Source organism: Nasonia vitripennis, chromosome 2, assembly GCF_009193385.2.
Source record: "Nasonia vitripennis strain AsymCx chromosome 2, Nvit_psr_1.1, whole genome shotgun sequence".
Taxonomy (NCBI): Eukaryota; Metazoa; Arthropoda; class Insecta; order Hymenoptera; family Pteromalidae; genus Nasonia; species Nasonia vitripennis.
In genome coordinates this window covers 14,197,172-14,219,241 of record NC_045758.1, presented here as the reverse complement: position 1 = coordinate 14,219,241, position 22,070 = coordinate 14,197,172, and the positions used below count along the sequence as shown (strand labels likewise).

General features: G+C 50.3%; 1 protein-coding gene across 5 annotated transcripts in view; it reads left to right on the top strand.

Moving 5' to 3' along the window:
• Window positions 1-22,070, top strand: part of LOC100121136 (TLD domain-containing protein 2) — a 110,944-nt gene that overhangs the window by 4,606 nt on the left and 84,268 nt on the right. The window contains exons 1-2 of one of the 5 annotated variants that reach the window (XM_016982493.3): window positions 6,652-6,937; window positions 18,910-19,294. The exons of the other annotated variants lie outside the window; for them this stretch is intronic. Of the exons in view, the coding sequence (XP_016837982.1) occupies window positions 19,119-19,294 (176 nt within the window). The 5' untranslated portion in view covers window positions 6,652-6,937; window positions 18,910-19,118. Of the gene's footprint in view, window positions 1-6,651; window positions 6,938-18,909; window positions 19,295-22,070 lie in introns of those variants that run through there. 5 annotated transcript variants of the gene reach the window in all.

The following is a 22,070-nucleotide window of genomic DNA, read 5'->3' as shown; positions in this document are numbered from 1 at the left end:
CTACGCTCTCTTGAGCGCCGGCGCCCATGTCCTCGTTTTTTGAGGTCGATTCGCAGACAAAAGGCGGCGCAGAAGCTGCTCTTCTTGTTCGACGACGACGAGAGAGAGAGAGAGAGAGAGAGAGAGAGAGAGAGCCGCTGTATGCCTTTGCATACATAAGAACAGGGGCTGCTACTACGGAACGCTGAGCTCGATCCGGCGTGTTTACATCGCGTATAGGTATCGATCCCCGCCGCCGGGAAAAAAGAGGAGGAGGAACACTAGCTGCTCTTATCGTAATAAACTGTATGCACAAGCTCCCCTTTCTCTTCTCTCTCTCTCTCTCTCTCTCTCTCTCTCTCTCTCTCTCTCTCTCTCTCCCTCTCTGTGTATACGTATGTCCGCGTGGACAGTATGCGCCGTGTGTATAATGCATCCGTGCGCGCGTTGGTTATTTCTGCGCATATGTATTATAAACGCGAAAAGAGAGAGAGAGAGAGAGGGAGAGACAATAGGAATCCGAGTGTTGTCTGAGGAGAGTTTACGCATTGTTTGCGGCGCTTTTCGTTTGTTTATGCAGATGGGGGCGGTTTTTTCTCTCTTTTGCGTTGGCGACGAGTATGTAGGGGAGGCTGTGATTGATATTGTTATAGTCTGTTTGACTTGTGACTGATTAGACTGACTCTGCTGAGAAAAAATGTTTCCCCGAACAATGAGCGATCCCACCCGCCTATACGCGGCGTATAGTGAAAAGTTTCTTCCTCCCTCGCTATACCGGAACGATAAATCTTCTTCGCTCCCATTAGGCAAATAAACAACATACATCAGCGATATTGTGCGCATCGACTGTAATGCAAAGCAAACAAGCAAAACTACCTCCGCAATTATTTACCCCATCAAGCGCGAACGGCATCGGCCACAAGAGAGTATATAACGTCTACGCGGGCACCTCTCCCAAGACTGAGTTCGCGTGCGAGCGCTGTCGGAGTACTCAAGTCTCTCTCGTCGTGCATCATTTATACAAATACATATATATACAAGCTACATCGCGCGCAGCTTCGATTCCCGCTTAATCGCATGCGCGCGCGGTGGGCGACAGCGCCCATGTCTCCCCTCGCGGAATTGTATACGATATAATACGCTTTTACGCGCGCCACCGTATAGTAGGTATATAGAAACTCTTGTTATCAAGCGGCTCCGGCCCAGTTTTGTGCTTTTAATTAAAACCGCAAACGCTTCCGAGCGCGCTCGATAAATTCCACGACGCCGCACCGCGGATGCACAGCCCGGCTTCCTTGTTCGCGTTAATACTTGGGGAGCGTATACACCCCCGCAGTTAGTCGCTCCGTCGTTGTCGTCGTCGGCGGCGGTGGTTGTTCCGAGGTGTGGCTGAGCTTCTCTCTCTCTCTCTCTCTCTCTCTCTCTCTCTCTCTCTCTCTCTCTCTCTCTCTCTCTCGGGGGAGTTTAACGGTCGGTAATATGCGAGTGAAAAAGGACGTCCAAAAGGCAACGCACGGGGAATATGAATCGGCGCTCGGCACACACAGACACGTGTGCAGCAATCGAGATAAGGCACGCGCCGGCTGAAGTAGGACCCTGCGCACTCTGCGGTATCATTTTCCGGAAAAATGAACCTTTACAATAGAAAAAAGAAAAAGAAAAATCAGATCTAACCGCGCATTATACGATCCACTCCGCGCGAAAAGAGTACAGAGGCTCGTTAAGCACACACGCTAGAGGCAATCAAGCCCCTTATATTTCCCCATCGCGCAATATAACGTGCGTGTCTACATAATGAAGGCGCGCCTTCTCCCTCTCTCTCTCTCTCTCTCTCTCTCACTCTCTCTCTTCTGCAGCACAGAGCCTTACGATCGTGAGAGTTAAAGGCCTCGTAAAGAAATCGTAAAAGGGGTTGAACGTGTGCAGCAGCCCCATATATATATATGCGAAGTCTTCATTGCCGCGGGCGCTGGGACGTGGATAAAGTCGCGCGCGTTGAGTTTACAGGGCCCTTTCGTGCGCGAAGATAGGGCGGCTATGCGCTCGCGCGGGGCGAGATATGGGGGGCCGTTCGTGCTCCGATCTGCAGCATAGTGCAGCTCCGAGAGAGCGAAATTTCCAGATTTTCGCATTTGTTTACGGGGGCTGATTTGTTATCTTTGCGAATGAGGTGCGGCTTTTTTGAATTTTCGCGCCGATTCGATCGATTCCGAAGCGAAGAAAACCTTAAAATAGAGCGGATCCGCCGCTATATCCGCTGTTACGTGGGGGATGGCGAGCCCGAGTAGCTCATACTTACATTATCCGTCGATCAGGCAACTCTGAACTTTCGGATTTGATGCGTCTGTGGGGTCCTCGTCCTTTCGAGCGGAATTTCCGAGGGAGATAACCTCCGGTATTATCTCGTCAAATTGCCCTGCCTCGACCTATCCTCGTGAAGCTCCGAGAGAGAGAGAGAGAGAGAGAGAGAGAGAGAGAGAGAGAGAGCTGACTATATATACTATATACATATAGCGGAGGGATGATCGATATACAGCGCCACGCGCGACGAAAATACATGCAGATTCACGCTCTCGCAACAATGGCTTTCGTTTGCGCGCCAGAGCTTTCGCTCTCTTTTTCCTCGAAATATTTTCGCTTGAGCCAGCGCACCACTGCTTTCTAATTAGAAAGCACGCGCGGGCCAGAGAGGATTTGTTTCCGCTCGAACAAACGCAACTTTCCCCCTTGTTCGAAGGACACCTGGCTACGAAAGCGAAGCAGTCGTAAAGGGCGCGCGCATTCCACGCGCTGGCGAAAATTCCTCTCGTCAAACGCCGGGCTCGCACACTCCAAACCCTGCCCGGAACTCAAGGCAAAGAGCTTCGAACAAGTGCCACTGCTCTCTCAGCGTTCTCTCACTCTCGCGCTGATGTACATTTAATCATCGTTATAACGTTGTAGCCGAGCTGCTGGCCGGGAAGAGAGAGAGAGAGAGTAGAGAGAAAAATCATAATATAGAAGGGCTTGAGGCTCGTGTGTGTGTGTGTGTGTCTATATACCCTTGTGCACAAGGAGAGTGAGAGAGAGAGGGGCGAGGGAAAAAAACGACGTCAAGGCCGCCTCTAATGAGAACTCAAGAGCGATTTTCCATCGGTTTTCCAGGCCGGCGAAGGTCGCGACCGAAATTCGAAAAATGAGAAGAAGCTTTTGTCTCTGTCTCTCTCTCTCTCTCTCCTGCATCTACCCCCTCGAACGCTTTTTCCCTCCTTTGTGTTCAGCTGTCAACGAGCCCCCCTCTCTCTCTCTCTCTTGCTCTCTCGCTCTCTGCCGCTCGTTGTTGTTCTCTTTAAACAACTACCGCACCGCTACACTCGTACGTACACGCATACACACTGTAGTACACAGCTCGGTACGCATACATACACTACGTAGGATGGGAAGGGCGGGGAGCGAGCGTTAATTACCGCGGCTACGCGGAAAAAAGCTGCTCGGCCCCTCGAATCGTAAACGAGTTTGGCCGAACGCCAGTCTCTCTTCTCTCTCGCGCGCCTTTTTTTCTTCGTTCGCGGGATTATTAGTCATGCACACATACACACCTGCTGCTAATCGTAAATACGTGCAAATGCCCGGTAATTATCGGTACGCCGATCGATGACGAGTCGTCGGCTTTCGACTCCAGAGAAAAAAACAGGACGACGCGATGCATATACTTTAATCTACGTAGACCAGACTACTGTATAGCAATTTTCTCTCTCGCACAAACTGCCCCGGCAATGCAGCGGCGTTTCTAAGTAAACGCTTCGTCGATGCCGTAAACACCGCTGCCGTGTGTGCAAACATTTTTCTCTGCGCCGGCACCGCTTCGCGCGCGGCGCTAAAAATTATCCGGGAGAGCGAGAGAGCGCCAGAGGTGCACGACCCCGAGAGTCGTTGACAGCGCAGCCATAGCGCGCTTATTTATTATGTACGCTATGCTACTCGCGGCGCACAAATCATCGCGGGCTTGTTAGAAAAACAGAGCGCTGTACGTGTGCGTATGCAGGTGTACACCGCGCATGAAAAATTCAGCCCTTTTTTGTAGTTCCGCGCGTGTGTTATTTACCATTTCCACAAAAAAGAGAAGTTATCCCGTGCGATCGCCGCGATAAGAGTGTGTTTGCTGAGAAGACACACAAAATATGATATTCCTCGAGGCTCCTTAGAAAGCAACCGATGCGCCGTACTCGTGTAATCAGCTCTCAAGGACAACGCACTCTCTCCCTCGATACTCATCGATTCCCGAATAAATCAATCGAATCACCTCCGTATACTCTCTCTCTTTCTCCCCACTTCGGAATCGAGTAGGGGAAGAACGGAGTAGTGTAACAGCTGCTCTGCTCGCCCGAAGAATCAAAACATTCGATTAAACCTCCTCGCACACAGCTGCTGGCGCACTTAATCCACTATACTATACTTCCCCCTCGCGCTAGCGCAAATAACTCAACTACACACCCTCGCACGATGCTAATTGGGCCCACTCGAATCCTTAACCTAGTCTCTCTCACGACTGTGTGTAACAAGCCAATCCGAGGAGAAAAATCGCCGCGCGCGCGCGCCTGTGTGTGTGTCGGCGCGTTGCTGCCGCCTGTCGATATCAGGCGACCTTGTGGCGGCATCGACCGGCCCTCTATATAGTCTTTTCTCTCCCTCTCTCTCTCTCTCTCTCTCTCTCTCTCTCTCTCTTGTGCCTCTTATCCTAGTCGTCGACGACGCGGTGCTTGTATCTGTCTCTCCTTCTCCCCGCGACTTTCATCGCCTTTTCACCTGAGTAGAGGGGCTGTATATGCAGGGCTTTATCGAGTCGATTCGCGCGATCTTCTTTTCTTCGGTATTATAGAGAGTATAGCCGTTACGTAATTTCGAGGGGTCAGTCTCGAAAACTTCAAAATTATTTGGACGGTGTCCAGCCTTGTACCGAGCTGCCTCTCGATCTGAGAGCACAGATTTCTCTCGGCTTTTTTGGCTTCCAGCGATCCTCGTTGCCGAGCGCTACTAGAGAATAAGAGATTGCAACGGATCCCGCGAAAGCATCGGCGCAAATATACTCCTCCCTTTGTTCCCGGCAATAAGCAGCGATTAATTTTCGAGGCCGGGAATAAGAGCTCAGACAGGCGTAAAGGCCGACTACTCGTTACAATACGCACGGCTCCATCAGAGAGAGAGAGAGAGAGAGAGAGAGAGAGAGAGAAGAGAAGAGAGAGAGAGGAGAGAGAGAGAGAGAGAGAGAGAGAGGAGAGAGAAGAGAGAGAGAGAGAGAGAGGAGAGAGAGAGAGAGAGAGAGAGAGAGAGAGAGAGAGAGAGAGGAGAGAGAGAGAGGAGAGAGAGAGAGAGGAGAGAGAGAGAGGAGAGAGAGAGAGAGAGAGAGAGAAGAGAGAGAGAAGAGAGAGAGAGAGAGAGAGAGGAGAGAGAGAGAGAGAGAGAGAGAAGAGAGAGAGAGAGAGAGAGAGAGAGAGAGAGAGAGAGGGAGAGAGAGAGAGAGAGAGAGAGAGAGAGAGAGAGAGAGAGAGAGAGAGAGAGAGAGAGAGAGAGAGAGAGAGAGAGAGAGAGAGAGAGAGAGAGAGAGAGAGAGAGAGAGAGAGAGACAGAGAGAGAGAGAGAGAGAGGAGAGAGAGAGAGAGAGAGAGAGAGGAGAGAGAGAGAGAGAGAGAGAGGAAGAGAGAGAGATGAGAGAGAGAGAGAGAGAGAGAGAGAGAGAGAGAGAGAGAGAGAGAAGAGATGAGAGGAGAGAGGAGAGGGAAGAGGCACAACAAAAAAAAAGGAGACAAAAAGAAAAAACGGCGGAAGGATCCGCGAGTAAATAGCCGCGCGGCAGACAATGGCGGGAGCGTAAAAAGACGAGCTTTCTCCCCCCCCCTCTATTTCTCTCGTAAAGCGCGACGTAACTCGCTATTCGATATCGTTTCGGCGCCGCGTGTGTACAGCGCCACACTGGCCTACTTAAAGCTCCTCTCCTGGCCTCCACAGCCGCGTGTAACACCGGTAAATAGCGTAATGGGCAAGATTCCGCGGTTCTATAGCCGCTCTTCCCCCCATGGGGTGTGCACAGACCGCAGGAGTGGAGTCTATATACCGCGCGCTGGTGGAGGGGGAGAGACGTCCCGTATACTCTACTCTATCTCTCGCCCGTTTATGCAGCAGCAGCGTTGCATCGGTAACGGCCGAAGCGCGTCGTTACGGGGGGTATCTGCATACGTAAGATGAATGTTTATCGCCGTTCGGTCGAGAGCTTGCAGGGATTTTATAGGATGCGGCGTCGTTCGGATAGTGGCTGGGAGAGAAAATTGGATTGGTTCCCCTTTAATTCGACGCTCACGATTATTGCACTGCGATTTCACTCTCTCGAGGCGGAATAAGCGCAGCGCGCGAAAAATCGACGAAGCTTACCTGTACATACGCGCCTCGGCTCTCTCATCGGAAGCGATATCCTGCAACATCCGCTACTGCTGCATGAGTATGCGCGCACGAGGACTGCTGTGCGCAAAAGCTCTCGAAGGGTGATGGCAGAGTTGTTATATAGCGTATACCGCCCCTCGTATAGCACAGCAGCAGCAGCAGACTCTCCCCGGAGTTGCGCGTTTCCGTTGGCGGAGGAGGAGGAGGAGGAAGTAGAGGAGGAAAGGTAGGGACGCAACGCGCCGTCGCCGTCAGTTACCTCGCGACGATCATCCCGCGAGGACTGCGCGCGACGCGTCGTTTTATAGCTCGGCGACACTCGTTTATTGTTGTTGTTGCTGCTGCTGCTGCTGCTGTTGCTCTCGTCGTTGTTCACGGTGAATTCGCTTTTTTTTCGAGACTGCAGCTGTGAGGTGTTTACTTTTTATCGGATTGATTTTTCCCGTTTCGTATACTGGCCCACGTGCGGCAATATCGAGAGCTTTCAAGGGCAGAGGGAGAGGAGTGCTGCTGCTGCTTGTGCGTCGTGTGTCCAGAGATTGGGGTAAGGAAAACTTTTTGTTCTGGCGAGTTGATCGCTTCCAGTCGATATCGTTCGGATTGAGATTGACGTTTTCTGCGGAGGGGACTGCGCAGTATTGTACGAGGCGTTCTTCATACCTTTACTCTGTTTATTTGGCTATCTCCTTGGGCTTACTCGGGAAAATCGCAGAGCTTTTGCGCGGCAGTCCAAAATGAGACGAAAATTTTAATTTGGAGAAAAGAATGCTTGTACATTTCCTAGGGGAAAAAAAAAGCGAGAAAAGTACTTAGTCACCTTACGTAACGCTGTACCAACGGACACGCGGAGCTTCGGAAAATTAAGAACCTGATGCGTAATGCTACTAAAAAATGTAAAGAACACGCTCTCAAACATATCTTACGCAAGCTGCAGCGGCTACAGCAGCACGTGTAAACGAGAAAACTTTTTTTTAAATTAAAATTAAACATCCGAGGCAGCATATATATGTGTGTGTGTGTTAGCAAAAAAAAGGAAGAGTGAAATCCAGAAAAAAGCACATACTTTGCGGAACATTCAGGTCAGCGGATTCAGGAAATTCCACGCACGAAACGCGCGCGTTCCGAGATGATGTTCAAAAAAAAAAAAAAAAAAATAGTAACAAGACTCGCTCGCAAGATTATTCCAAAATCAATGCTCTCTTACGCAGAATTATTTATATACCCTGAAGAGCCTTTCTCTCCCGTCGCGCAAAAACGCCAAACGATCTTCTCCGCCTCATTCTATAATTACCCTCAACACACACACACGCGAGGATCACCCCAAGCAGCCCCTCGAGGCCCTTGATCACCAGTCGCCCGTGTAAATCTCGTCCTCTCCGCGTTTTCACGTAAAAGATCTTCCTCTCTCTCTCTCTCTACATGGTCACCCCGACACGTGTGTGCCTCGACCTCGCAAAACTCGCCCTTATATTATTCACACACATATAGGAGGCGAATTTTACTGGCATTTTCGCGGTTTGTACACGTATACGCGGTATAGCACGTACGCCAGCGAAGCCGCGCATATGAGAGGCGAAGCCGTTGACACACGCGATCAGCGTCGATGCGTTAATTATCGCTCGCGCGCTGCGACGCTGAACCGTTGAGGCAGACTGTTAAACCGCTCGACGGATTGATTTGATTGATCTTTTTTGCTACGCTTTAAGGGGATGTCGTCTCAAAAGCTTCGCGAATCCGCCACGGAGTATTTTTAACTTGTAGAATTTTTCTTTCGGTAGAAAGATTAATTAAATTTAACAATGTAATAGAAAAACAGTGTTTTTTGGGACGACATTAAAAGCGTATTAAAAGCGTATTAAAAGCGTGCCTTTTTACGAGGACGATCCGGTTTGTTTATTTTTTTTTCGGTGGGAGGGGTATTTTTGTGATAAAGTTCAACGCAGTTGCAAATTCCTTTAATCTTTGTTAAAAAGTTAGGCGCGCGTGTATAAAGGGCGAGAGTTGTTGCTATCTTGAGCTTGCGCCGGGAACTTGGTAAATAAGTTTAATTTATTCATATAGAAAGCCCTATGGATTCAGCTTAGCTCTCTCCCTTTAGAGTGTATAGCACGGATTTCGTTCCTGGCATTCGCCTGAAATTAGTTGGTAGAATGTTTAATCCTTGAAAGGGACTGCGCTTCTTCGCGAAGAAAGCAGGGAAGCTCTGGAAATTAAAAATTTCATCGCTAGAAAGTACCCGCATCCAGACACCGAAACAAGTGGTCGAGCTCGAGCTTAGGTCCGACGCTTCGCGGGGAAAGAGACTATCGCGCCTCCCAAGGGTTTCTCGCGCGCATTAGCCGAGTGCAATTTCGCGCGAGCGAAGGGAAGCACAGAAACCGACTTTCGAGTGCGTTAAATAATTCCTCGGCTATGGGCTGCTGCTGCCGTGTACTTTATCGCTTTTCAATCCCAGCGGTTAAGTGCGCGACGGGAAAGCTCCCCTCGAAAGCTCTCTGTCTTGGACGGCTGCCAGAGCCCATAGCGCACGCCACGAGGGATGATAACCTTCACCCAGACTCGAGTCCCTCTGCTTTGCATTGCATTGGCTACTCGGACTCGCTCTTCTCTGTGCTCTTCTCTGTGTGTCGAGACGTAGATCTTGGCTGTAATTGTCGCGCTCGAGGAGCTTTTTGTCACACGTGTGCTGGTAGTTTGCGAAAAAAAATCCGACACGCAAAGCGCGCTTCGCAGAGGAAAGACAAAAGCGTTAAATTCAATGTACACTTACGCAGCAGCTATGTGACAAGGACAAACGAGCTTAGTCGCGAGTTTATGGATGCGCGAGCACAGAACTAGCAGGGAGATAATAAACTTGTACAGTGCGCGCGTCACCGCGAATTTTCCAAAACAAAGCTGCCTTTCATTCGGCGCGCAAGCTGTTTTGTCCCCGCAAAACTACCGCGCGCTCCTCCGGGGGCCACATACGCGCGTTTTGTCAAATCACCGCAATTAATGGCGGCAGTTCGCAATCTTTCTCTGGTTCTATATCTGCGCGCGCAATGATTAATTCAGATGTTGCCGCGGGGGGCGATGATCGATCGATGGAAAATCTTCCGCGGGAGTCCTTCATTTGTCAACTTTTTCGGCCATTATGTAATTATATTCCCGCGCTGGAGCTTTTTCCGCCTTCTTGTCCGATCTACGGTATATCTCAGAGGGATAACTATTGGCGTAAAAAGAAAAATTATAACCACTATACATAAATCGCACGAGCTCACGCCTAGCGCAGAAATTGAGCCATCGCTCGTCGGACACGCACAGCTGATACGGAGCGACCGGACAACGAGCGGATCGCAGTAGCATCGCATTGATTATCCTCGCCCTGCTCCCGCGCGCTAATTTCTCCGGACTCTCCCTCTATCTCGGCCACTCGGTTTCGCGCCTCGTGTGCGTCCGTATACACACATAGGGGTCGTCCAGCAGGGCGTGGGAGTGGAAATCGTTTATCACCGGCCGCTGGAGGGGCTTATTTACACATCTCCGGGAATCATCCAGGCCGAAGAAGACGCCGCGCCGATGAGGTTATTTGCTCCCGGGGCAGCTCGAATGTACACCTATACGTGGATCGTATCGGTGTGTAGTGCGAGCGTCAGCGCGGAAAATTGGCCGAATCGAAATTCGCTCCTCTATTTTTTTTCCTCCTCGCTCGCGAAACGCTCCTGCGTGTGTAACGTTGGCGCAATCAGCGTTAACCCGAATTCGCCGCTGCACTTGGCGCGTATAATTGAATCCCACGCGCAAGCAAGCTCCCAATCGCTCCCCCCGTGCATTATCGTATAATCCTAATAACAAACCGTTTAATTACATCCAGCGCCGGCGTTTCCATCAGAGAACCGCCGAGAGCGTCGCGCTACACGAGCCGTCGGATGAAACATTCCCTGTCCCGGCGTGTACCGACGTATCCGACAATGATACTCGCTGGCGCTCATTACCGCTCACCGTGTGTCCTGTGCGCGCAAACTGGTCTGTGGCGTGTATATTATATACACATCGATCGGCCGAGTAGATAATAATAGTACAGCAGCGGAAGAGGCGGAGGTGTGCGCGAGGCCGCGATTTGATAAGGAAATTCATTAACGCGGCCCACTTTCCCGATCCCGCAAAGATTCGGCGGAAACCGAGAGAGAGAGAGAGAGAGAGAGAGAGTCGCTCGATAATTTCATGCTCGTCGACAGAGGGAGATCGATCGCGGCCTTCCGATGTGTTTGAAGAGCGGAATAAGGCGGTTGTGGTCAGCGCGGGGTGTGTTGCGCCGCTCGCGAGTTCGAGTGCGATGAGTCATCGTTTGCGAATACACGGTACACACCTGCGCGCGATTATCGAGGCGTGTCTTGGAAATCTCTCGGCGCTTTGCATCGAAATTTCATTAGAGTATACAAGCGATACGAGAGAAATTGAAAAAAGCTCCGTAATACACCCAAACAGAATAGACAAACACGTATCTATATCCGGAAGTCCATTACGGCTAAGATTAGTCCTATAAACGACACGTCTTGGTAAACTCCGGAGTAGTTTCGTCCCCGCACACACGGATCGAGCTGTATCACGTACAACCTTCAACCTTTCTCTCTCTCTCTCTCTCTCTCTCTTGCGGGCAACGTCCGGTGTCTGCCCTTCCTTCCGCACGTGGCACGACGCGAAGAGAGAGTTGACACAACGCACGTCGCCGCCCCGTTAATTTCGTCCCTCTCCGAATTTCTTCCGAAGGTAAACCCGCTCTCCGGCGCCACTACTCCCGTGCGTGTGTTTTTCTGCCTCCGTCGAAGGTGGGCTCCCTCTCCGAGCGAGATTTGATTTGGCGAGTTCGGGGGGATAAAGTTTTTATCGAGAGATGCGCGCCTAAGAGCTTTTTTCGCTTTTTCTTTGTGGATTCAGCGAGACCCCCCGCGCGCGCCTCTATGGATACGCGCTTTTTCACTCTCGTGTGCGACTCCGGCAGTTTGATTCCCGGATTATACCGAGCGAGGGGAGGATCCTCTCGTTTTTGTTCTCTCTCTCTCTCTCTCTTTGGTACACCTTATACCGTGTTCTCCTTATTACGTGACGAGGGATCGAGACACTCACACAAAGGCGATACACCCAAGTTTTTCGCTTTCCCGGAAAAAATCGTCGCAGCGAGGCGAGATTACAATTAGCGAGCTCGGCACAAAAAAAGGGGCAGGCCTTGAGCGCCTGCGAATCGCTAAGAGGATTCGTCCGCGCGCGCGCAGGCTAGCTCTAATCCAATATGGCGACACGTGCATCGCGATTTCTCCGGATAGGAATTTATCGCCGGCTCTTATGTCGTCGTCGAATGTATTATATATCGAGGCAGTGGAGGAGAGCCGTGTGCCGAGTCAGCGCTTTCGACTGAACAACGTGCCTTCCTGAAAGAGAAAAAAAGAAGCGTTATGCGCAGCTATATGTGTATAGGCAAAGCCGTTTTGGGCAGCTCTATAACTCTTAAGTCTCTGGCTAGCGACGATAGGTGGCGCACGGGCGCTTTTTCACTTCCCTCACCACTTTTGGGCTCGCAAGATGGAAGTAGCACCTATGCCGAAACAGCCGCTCATGCTAAAACTGCCTGAATTGTTATTTCGATTTCTACGGCGCAGGTAAGAAATTAGTTTCAATAGCGCAGCGATCGCTCTGTGCTTAGTAAAACACGCTACACCCGGCGAAGTTTATACCATCATAGAGGCCTGGATTATTTTCATACTCCTGACGTAAAACCCGTCTCTGCGTCGATCAATTTTCGCTATAACTCTCTCCTCCTTGCGATGCTTATTTCGAAAGACAGAAAGAGCCACATGCGCGCTCCGACACACTTGAAAATTTCAATCCGAGTCTCCCGTAAATCCTCCCGGTCTTACTCTCTCTCTCTCTCAACTAAAGCGATTCCGCTGTATGCAGTGCAGTGTTATATATACACCCCACTCTCCGTGCGCTGCGCATCATCATCGATTCTCATTCACTCTTTGCGCGCGTATACACGTCCGGCTTAGCCGTAACCCGATTAAAGACACACTGCACAAAACTCTCGCGGCTGCAACATAGTCACACGTACACATACGGCTAATAAAGATGGACACAGAAAGAGAGAGAGAGAGAGAGAGAGAGACGACGCGTCGGGCGTTTACTCGGCCGTGTAATGAAATTGTCACTGGCTAATGAGCTTTTTCGTCGACGTGCGCGACTGCGACGAGAATCGTCGACGACACGTAAGCCGCCGCCGTCTGCGGCCTTGAACTGCTTCGTTTCCGCCTATCGACGCGCCTGCATCTACACACTACAGCCAGAGGGAGAGAGAGAGAGAGAGAGAGAGAACAACATCATCATACCTGTCGCTTTCTCTTTCAAGATATCGCGCGGGAATTTGATTGTGGCGGATGCGCGCGCGCGAGCGGCCTACTTCGCGAAACAATCCTCGCACAATGGCAGGGGGAGGGCTTGTTGCCGGGGGGGCTGAAAAGCTCGCTCCGGGAGAGGGAGCTTCGCGCTGTTGGGGGTCGCTGACGTCAAGGTCGCCCCCTTTTTTCGATATGCTACCGCCGCCACCGCCGCCGCCGCCGTCGTCGTCGTCGTCGTGATAGCTGACTGCTGTCTCTGTTTGTCTATTATCGCCTTTTTGCGCGTCGTTCTCGCTCGGATGACGCGGTGGAGGTGAGGCTCAGCACTTTAAGGATGTGACGCTGCTCTTTAAATTTTTCGTAGGCAAATTCAGGGAGGAGTGCGGCTATAGCGATGGCGTATCATCGTTGAACGGGCTGATTTTTCTGTAGATTGCATGACGCGCGCCGTTAACACTCGATATGTGTGTGTATGTGCGAACACTCAACGTCACTCTGGGGTGGAAACATATGATGATTTTTTGAAAAGATGAGCGTGCACACGGTAATTAGGGAGTTTTGGATTTTTCAGGGGTGTGTATTACAAAGTTTTCGTATTCTCTCCTCACGCGAACAAGAATGAGAAAGTTGCTTTTAATCGGAGTGAAAATGCTCGCTCCACTTTCGGCCGGCCAGATTATAGTCCGTGTTTAGGTGTCTATCGATACGCGACGTTCACGAGAGAAGTAAAACCTTAAAGTCTATCACGGCCCTTCAACAGCTCACCTTTACGGCAGTGGATCGCTTGGAATAATTACGGCTGCGCGGAGCAGAAGCGAATTTCCATCGGGATTTTATCGGCCCGTAAGACGAGCTCGAGTGAGGGGGAGATTCGACGCGCATCTCCGCAGCAGCTGCAGGCTTGGGAAAATCGGGTTTCCTGCGGATTCGCTGCCGCTGCAGTCGCTTGCATAAATTTGCCTTATCTCAAGTGTCTCGCGCGCGAATGAGCGGAGAGAGAGGAGAGATAGAGAAAGGAAGGGATGTAGGAGCAACTGACAAACTGCATTTGTCCTTCGATCGCTATACCACTAGCTGTCCTTCATATGTTGGTAGAAAAACGTTTGATCTTTCCTCTCTCGGAATTTTTCAAACTCTCTTATTCTTCTTTCGCTGAAGATTATCTGTAACGGAGAGTGAATATTTTTAGATTCAGTAGCGGAGCACGTATGGCCGATAAAGTGTAAACACGGGGCGCTCGCGCGTGAGCTGGCGAGAGCGAGAGAGAAAGAGAGAAGAAAGAAAAGGAAAAAAATTTTTTATCAATACACCGGACACGTAGAGTCTGGAAATGGAGCCCCGACGCGCGCGCACACACACGCGTTCACCTTCGAAAAGCGGCAGCAGCTTGAAGAAGAAGAAGAAAAAAGAGCTTACACAGGCGGCGGGGGAGGCTTGATTGATGAGGCAAATATTAGCTGCTCTTCGCTCTTTCTCCCTTTCTCTGCGCGGTGGAAACACCCTCGAGAGCGGATGTGCGACGTGGTATATAGTTGCGCGTTTTGCGCCAAGTATTTCCGAGTCTTTTGTCGCCCGAGGGAGAGAGAGAGAGAGAGAGAGAGTGAAATAGTTGCAGAGTTGCCGGAATTCCCAAGTATCATCGTAGTTGGATTGAAGTTGGATTAAGAGGAACGCTCTGCCGCCGCGTCGCCTCCTCCGATTTCGAGAGTTTTCTTTCCCTCTACGCAGTCCTTTCGGGGGATTTTTTCTCCCGAGGTCGAGTCGGTATCGGAGAATCGTCCCGTTGAGCGGGCGAAATTGATTAAAAAGCGCCGAGCGGAGGAATTCCGAGCCGAGCTCGATGAAAAAACAACCGACGATCTTATCTCGGAGAGAAAAACCCGCCGTGCAACGAAAAGCGTGCAGCGCGCGTCTTATCGCCGCTGTACAAATGAACATCGCGCGACTAGACTGAAAAGAGGGAAAAAAACGCAGCGCGACCTCGTTTGTTTTCCTTTAGTACGGGGGAAAAAAGATCCGCCGCACGATGTAGCGAGCGTGCGAAATATCAGTCGTATGTAGTTCAAGCCATGATAGCTGTACAACGATGAAATAATTTTGGTCTGATCTTTAATCTTATAACGCGCGTTCATCTTTCGTTTAACCATAACTCGCAAGTACGAACCAAGAGCAACTCAGCAGAATTTTCCAGTCCTTCCTTTTTATTAGTCCGAATGGAAAGCCGTGTCATGCCTCCAGCGAATATGAACGACGTATCGGCGCACTTTTCAACTCGGATTAACAAAAAACGAAGGTAGAATTTTCGCCGACGAGGCAAGAATTCCGATAGCTCGCCGAGTTTAACTTAATCTCCATCTTTTCGCATACTCTCTCGCGAGTTATGGCAAAGATAGGCTTGATGCTACAGAATTTCGCGAATAATGTTGCACCGTTTAATTTTATCCCCGACGAGACTACTTCTAAAAATATACAGCCGCGAGGATAATCGACGAGAGCCGTAAAAGTCGAAAATCTACTTAGAGCCGTAAATCGTTACAAGCTCGGCTATTTCGAGAGCCGCGAGCGAAAAATCCATACTCACTTCCCCGAGACATTTGTTGCATTCCCTGCATACGAGTCTTTTGTTCGTCCGTGCAGGAACACACCGCGCAGCGCTGTCTCTTTTTCGGCTCGTCCCACGAAAATTCCACGAGGAGAGAGAGAGAAAGAGAGAGAGAGAGAGGGGGGCTGCGCGTACTTGACCTTGCGCACACGCGGTGCGTCAGAGAGCGATGATTAATGCACGCGGACACTCGTTCGGATCTCGTTTTTTTTTCACTCGCTCTCGCGCGAGCCCGTATACACTCGAGAGCAGCAGCAGCAGTGTGGCCGCGATATTTATGCGGAGATTCCCCCGCGAAAATTCCGGTTCTGGGTCAATACCGGCACTCGGCATTAGGCTGTTTATTTTATGCGAAGAGGCTCGTGCGCGCCTATCCGTCGGCCCTGGGACACGCATAGTTTGAATATTGAAATCATGGATGGATCGCCAGTCGTGATGGCTCGGAGCTGCTATGTGTATTACACCGCTTGCGTTTTCGACTCCAGTCGATCTTACCTGGATCTCTCTCGTAATAATAAAGAAAAAAGTTTCCTCCCTAACGACCCGCGCGCTCTAAATTATTTCCGAGAATGGAAGGATTGTTCGTCGGATAAGCTGCCGAGCGAGAGATTTATCGCTGATTCGAGCTTACAAAGCCGCGCGCGCGACACACAAAGGGCTTGACAAATACGTCGTGTCTTACGTAAATCGCGGCGAGAGGGAGAAAAAGCGCGCGCCGGAATTCATTTGCCTCGAGTAACGCGCGTAGCATGCATCATGCATGCGAAAGCTGCAGTAGTACACGCGGACATACAGACGGCCATAAGATGGACTGTTTGTAACGAGTTTGGCCATTAAGTGGCTTCCGCGATTCTCCTACCCTGTGCGACGATCGATAGCGCGAACCCACGAAACGTACGCCGCACGATTATGCTTTCCTTCTTTTTGCTCCTCCGCGAAAGGGCCCGGTCCTCTCTCTATTTACATTTTAATGCAAGCTTCCGCTCTCTTTCGAGTCAATTCGACGATTTTATATTCATGTCGGACGGCATTAACGGCTCTCCGCGAGGATTTAATGCAGATTGGCTAGTCTTTAATCGTGGAATAATTTACTCCCTTTTCCCCTCGCGCGCGAGTGCATCGCTTTCGAGGAACTCGCTCGATTCGGATTATACACGATGAATGCACGAGCCTCGAGCTTTTTCCCTCGCTCTTATTATTTCACGAAATCGGATTCGGACGTGAAATAGAAACTCGCCTCGCGCCAATTATACGCGGCAAGGGAGCTTCTCTGTCGTCGACCCGCGAAATTCCCCCGAAACGCTCGTTCGAGAACGGGCCACAAAACACAGGGTTTATACGGCTTTGAAACTCGCGGCGAGTAGGGGGCAAAATGACGACGACTGCCACATCGCGGGAATGCGGCTAATTAATCGGCGCGCACTTGACCCACTATTCGCGCGCCGGTAGCTATCGATCCGTTTATACTGCGAGGCCTATGTGCCTCAGCCCCATCCCCATTACTATATTGGCGAAGCCGATTTTTCGAAATATCTCTCGGGAAACTATTTTCATTATGCGTCTCGGCTCTTGATACCGCGCGCGAGTTTACGATTCGAGGATGTACCCGTATATTATATAATAAAAAGGAATATAGTCGCTGCTGCTCGCCGGCATATTGCATTATTAAGACTTGGCAGTATTATTCCTCCTGACAATCTTAAAGATTAAAAAAGTTACGGGCGCCGGCGCTTACATCTGGGTCATTACGGCGTATAAAGCTTTATGCGCGAGTTAAGGGATTAGCTCAATAATGACATTCGAGATTATACACCCCTCCTGTACGCATCAGAACTTTCTCTCCTGTATGATACACATCTTCGTCGAAAATAAAAAGGCGAATAAAAGAAAAAAACACACAACCTCCTTGTCCGCGCAGACTCGGCGTAATATAACAGTGGCCCGCGGCTTTCCTGTGAAACGGCGTAGCGCGCACATCTCTGTGTTTTATGGCTATCCCCGGCACAAATCCGCTTTGTATCCCCCGGTCTGATCCGCCTTGCGTTATACTACTTCTTCCACTGCTGCGTCTGACCGCGGGATCCGTCGTACTACTTGCAGTCGAGAGCCCCTTTGCGGGGATCAGTCGGATCTTTTCAATCTCGGCCGCAGGTAAAGATGTTTCTCTTCGTCCTCGTCGCAACGTATGTGTGTACCGGTATAATACACACCACCTGGGCAGAACCAATTCTGCGACTTTATCGCGCGGAGAGATAAAGCTTTACGAGTCGCGCGTGTGTGTGCACTTATTAACGCGGCGACGGCGGCGGTTGTTTGCGTCAATGGCTTATATAAATATTGCTATAGTGAAAAACGTGCGCTGCGCTGATGCAGCAGCTCTACCCGCGTCCTTGGGTTTAATTTTTTCTCGGCTCTAAATTTTCCCCGCCGGTTGTATTTCCGATTCGGCTTTTAACAGCCCAGCTGTATTTTTCCCCGCCGATAGGCAGGGCCGGCTATAAATAAAACGTGTCGGCGATGTGGGAAAATCAATTTTTCAATAAGCAAAAGTGAGAAAAGCACGAGCGTGATGCAGCGGCGTGTATTTTTAAAAGGCCTTGTTGTTTTTTTCCAAGTGAAAATTCAGCCCATAGTAGCGTGCGCGCACGTGTGTGTGTGTGTGTGTGTGTCACAACTTGCCGCCGGAGTGACGGCAGCTTTTTCCCGGAGAGAATTATACAGTTGGACAGGTGCTATTGGCAGGCGAAACCGCGCGGCTGCAAGTTTGACACGGGAGTCTAGTCTGATAGATACGTCTCGGAGGATGGCGCGCGCGGCGCGTGTTCGGCTATTGTTTGGGCGAGACGCGCGCTCTTGTTCGGCAGAGTTTGTTGTTGTTTGTTGGGCAAGTTGAGCGCCTCTTGCTACGCTTGTTTGGGATGCTAGACAGTCCCAGCAGGTTGGAGGGGAACTTAGGGAATGACTGAAAAGAAAAGTCCGCATCATTTTGGGCCGACGCCGAAAAGCTTCTTTTGAATTGGTTAAGGGTTTCGATGATCAGTGTATTGGTGGTAAAAAAAATGGTTCTATTTTATGGCAAACTCTGTAAAGAGCTTCCTCGCGATGCATTTTGTCTTTTTGATATGTAATCCTGTCTCTCCTACAAAGAATCAGGATCTGTCCATTACCTGTCAGAACGAGGATGAATTTACCTTACTCTGGTACTCTATACGTAAAGATTTGGAATATGCTCTTTGTGAACGTTTGCCTTGAAAGGAGCGACGATATGACGTCTGTTATGAAAAAATAAACGATATTTACAAAACTGAAAAAATGCACTATCGCGAGGCTTCTTCTAGGAAGCGAACGAAAACCTTTTCAAATTTTATTTATACAGCAAATTCCGTCCGCTTGAATATAACACGCAGATATTCAAAACATACATAAGCCAACAATGCCTCAATCTCAATCTGAACGATTCACACTGCACGGAGCGAGAGACTGCGCAGCAGTGCGCTATAGCCTCTCCGAAGGAATAAAATCCATTTCCCTTTCTCCGATTAGCCCATTGAAGCACGTCATCTCTCGGCCCAGCTCGGCGTGCGCGCATACACGATGAAGCGGCTCGTCTTTGGCGAGCTGTCCTGAAAAGCTGCGCCGCTGCATCTACATACGCGCAATCGTGTGCATAGACTCGCAGTCTGCGGCGCCGATAATTTCGGGGCCAGTGTGGAGTGTGCAGTAGCGGCAGCGGAGGAGCAGGCGTCGTAGCGATGGCGCAGCTGTTCACGGGAGGTGCGCCCGGTGGCTCTCCGAGCAGATCCGAGAGTCCTGGGGGAGGAGGCGGAGGAGGAGGCGCTGCTCCCGGGACCATCGGTGTCGGGCCGGCGAGGCAGAGGAGTCTGAAGGACCGGCTCAGGGACGGCATTACCGGAGGATTCAATTGGCAGTGAGTACACGTGTAGACGTCTCGTGCTTCTTTCTCATGCTGATGCGCGCTGGACTCTCGTCAAAAGAATACATCAGCTGCAAATTCAATCCAGCGGTGCACACGTGAACAACGCGAATCCCCCCGGCAATTTGACTTTTTCAATCGCGCTCGAACATCGTAATTACATTATATAGTTACGTAACTACGCGAATTCGGCATTTATGAGTTCCCCAAATTACCGAGGCCCGCGAATTAGTAGCCGAGCGATGATTAAACCGGTGCGCGCGCGTGCGATCTCGAGAGACATCTCCGCCTGCTGCAAGCTCCTCGGAATTCAAGGAACTTATACGCGCGGGCGGCGCTGCAGGTAGTTGTAAATTTACGAGAGAGAGAGAGAGAGAGAGAGAGAGAGAGAGAGAGAGAGAGAGAGAGAGAGAGAGAGAGAGAGAGAGAGAGCAGCAGCGCAGAGAAGAGACCTGTTAATGCAATCGAGCCGAGCGTCTCGCACTCGGCGACTCGCCAATAGATGGCAGTAATATTGCAGTCGGGAGAAGTGGACTTGTTTGTTAATTGTGTGGGAGTCTCTCGCTGCTCCAGTTTGCGCGCATAGTAGTCGGGGGGTGTGAAAAATTAGCCCGTGGACTACGTGACTTTGTTGCTCTCTTGTTGTTTCGGTGATACATACATACACACACACACACACACACACACACGCACAAGGTTGAACAAGCGTTGATCCGTTTGCGGTCGGAACTTTCCAAGATCGCGAATTCGTGTGACACTAGCACACTTACGTAACGTGTCAACGGAAGAAGAGACAGCTCCGCTGAAAAAATAATGCACTCGCGGAAGCTCGTTTTTCGCCGGCGTGCGAACATTTTTTAAAATAATTTATACCATGCACTTGTTGAAGAATAATCTCGTTAGTTGTAGCCGGTTACGGAAAATATGTATACGCGGCGCGGGCGTAATTCACGACTTACAATAGAAGTGCTGTTGTTAAGTACTCCCGCCGGTAATTTCAGCTAGCACGCGTCTAGCATAAAAACTTGAGCGCCCGAATAATGATACCGAAATTCGCTTCTTGATTCACGCGCACCCGTTTTCTCTCTCTAGAGAGCGTTATTGAGATGAATAACAGCCGTCTCTCGCGCTACACGAAAAGTCACTCGAAGAAAAATAAATTCCCCTCTCTGGCTCTTTCGAGGTAAAAAAATATCGCCGGAGCTCCTTCTCAAACAAATCGAGCCGTCAAAACAGCGCAAAGTCCAATAAAAGCCAATAATACCCCGTCTCTCCGTCGCGCAGCGTATGCGGGTGGCAAGAGAGGGAGAGAACCTGCGCGCGACGTTTATTGCCGTTGTATATCGGCGTTTATCTTATTCGAGCCTTAAGTGGACTACGGCCCTCTCTCTCTTTCGCTCCCGACGCCTGCTTCTTCAGATCTCGCTTTGCACGGGGTTACGGGATCTGCACCGCGTCGTGACGGCGGGAAATAAAGCGAACGGAGGAGAGAATGAGCTCTTTGTTTGTCTGATCCTACTCGGGCGCATCTACTTGCTCGCCTCCTCTTTGGCATAAAAGAAGATGCGCGGCTGCGGTTTTATTATTCTCGACGCGTTTTATTTAGATTGGAATTTTTATATTTCGCCGAATATTAAAGAGCGTCTACACTCGTAAAATACCTGCACACTCGCGTCTCCTCTCGTCGATACTCTAAAATCTCTTCTTCTGCTTCCGGTATAGGATCGGCTAAAAACAAATCCTCCGCTCTTTCTCTCGCACTTTTTTTAATCCCTCTGTGTGTGTATGTGTGTGTGTGTGTGTATGTGTATAACGCGTACATGCTCATATAGCCCGGGAAAGCCATAGCTTTTCCAGAGAGAGAGAGAGAGAGAGAGAGAGAGAGAGAGAAAAACTGTCGATTGCCTGTCAATATCCCTCGGGCGAGCATTCGTTATGCCGCGCGCCAACGTCAATCTTTATTCTTCAGACTATCGAAACAGCGCAGTACGCGCGGCGCGTTATTCTCGCGGCCATTGTCGAGTCGACGCTTTTGAAAAATATTCTCGCTCTCGTCTGCCGCAGTCTGCAGCTTCTGTAAGAAATTCGCGTGTACGAGAGCGTTAAACGCATTTTGCGCGCAGCTGGATGGGCGAGTGTTTTATCGAAAAATGACTCGGTATTCATCTCGCGAGCGCGCATTATAATGTCTGACAAATTGCGAATTTCGCCAAGCACCTCGCTGCTTTCCCGGCCGTGAATTAAGCTGCTGTCTAATAAATCAACCTCCTCGCTCCTTCGTTTGTCAGCTTTTTTCTTCTTCTTCTCGAGAATTTTTCTCTCTCACACCATCGTCGGTAAACTTTTTCGTAAACTCTCTCCGCTGCTCCGCCAGAGATGAATAGAACTTTGGCTGAATGGGACGAAATTCTATTCACAAAGTTCCATTCTGTACCCCTCTGTGTTGGCTCCTTCTCTCTCTCTCTCTCTCTCTCTCTCTCTCTCTCTCTCTCTCTCTCTTCCTCGAATGAATTATGGAAGATATCTCCAGACGATGAGTTCCCCGTCGTCGTTGTTAAATACCCGTCAGCGCACACGTGCTCTCGTCGGCGCACGAAATTCAATCTCTACCGCCGCGGCGCATAGTGCAAAAAAGCGATAAGAGCCTCTCGCGGTTGAGCCGCGCTCTCAAAGCCATCGACGCGCGAGACTCTGCAGCAGCACAGTACTTCCGTCGTCGCCGGGAAAAATGTAGCCGGCGCGACTCACGCCTACTGCGCGTAAAAGCTCG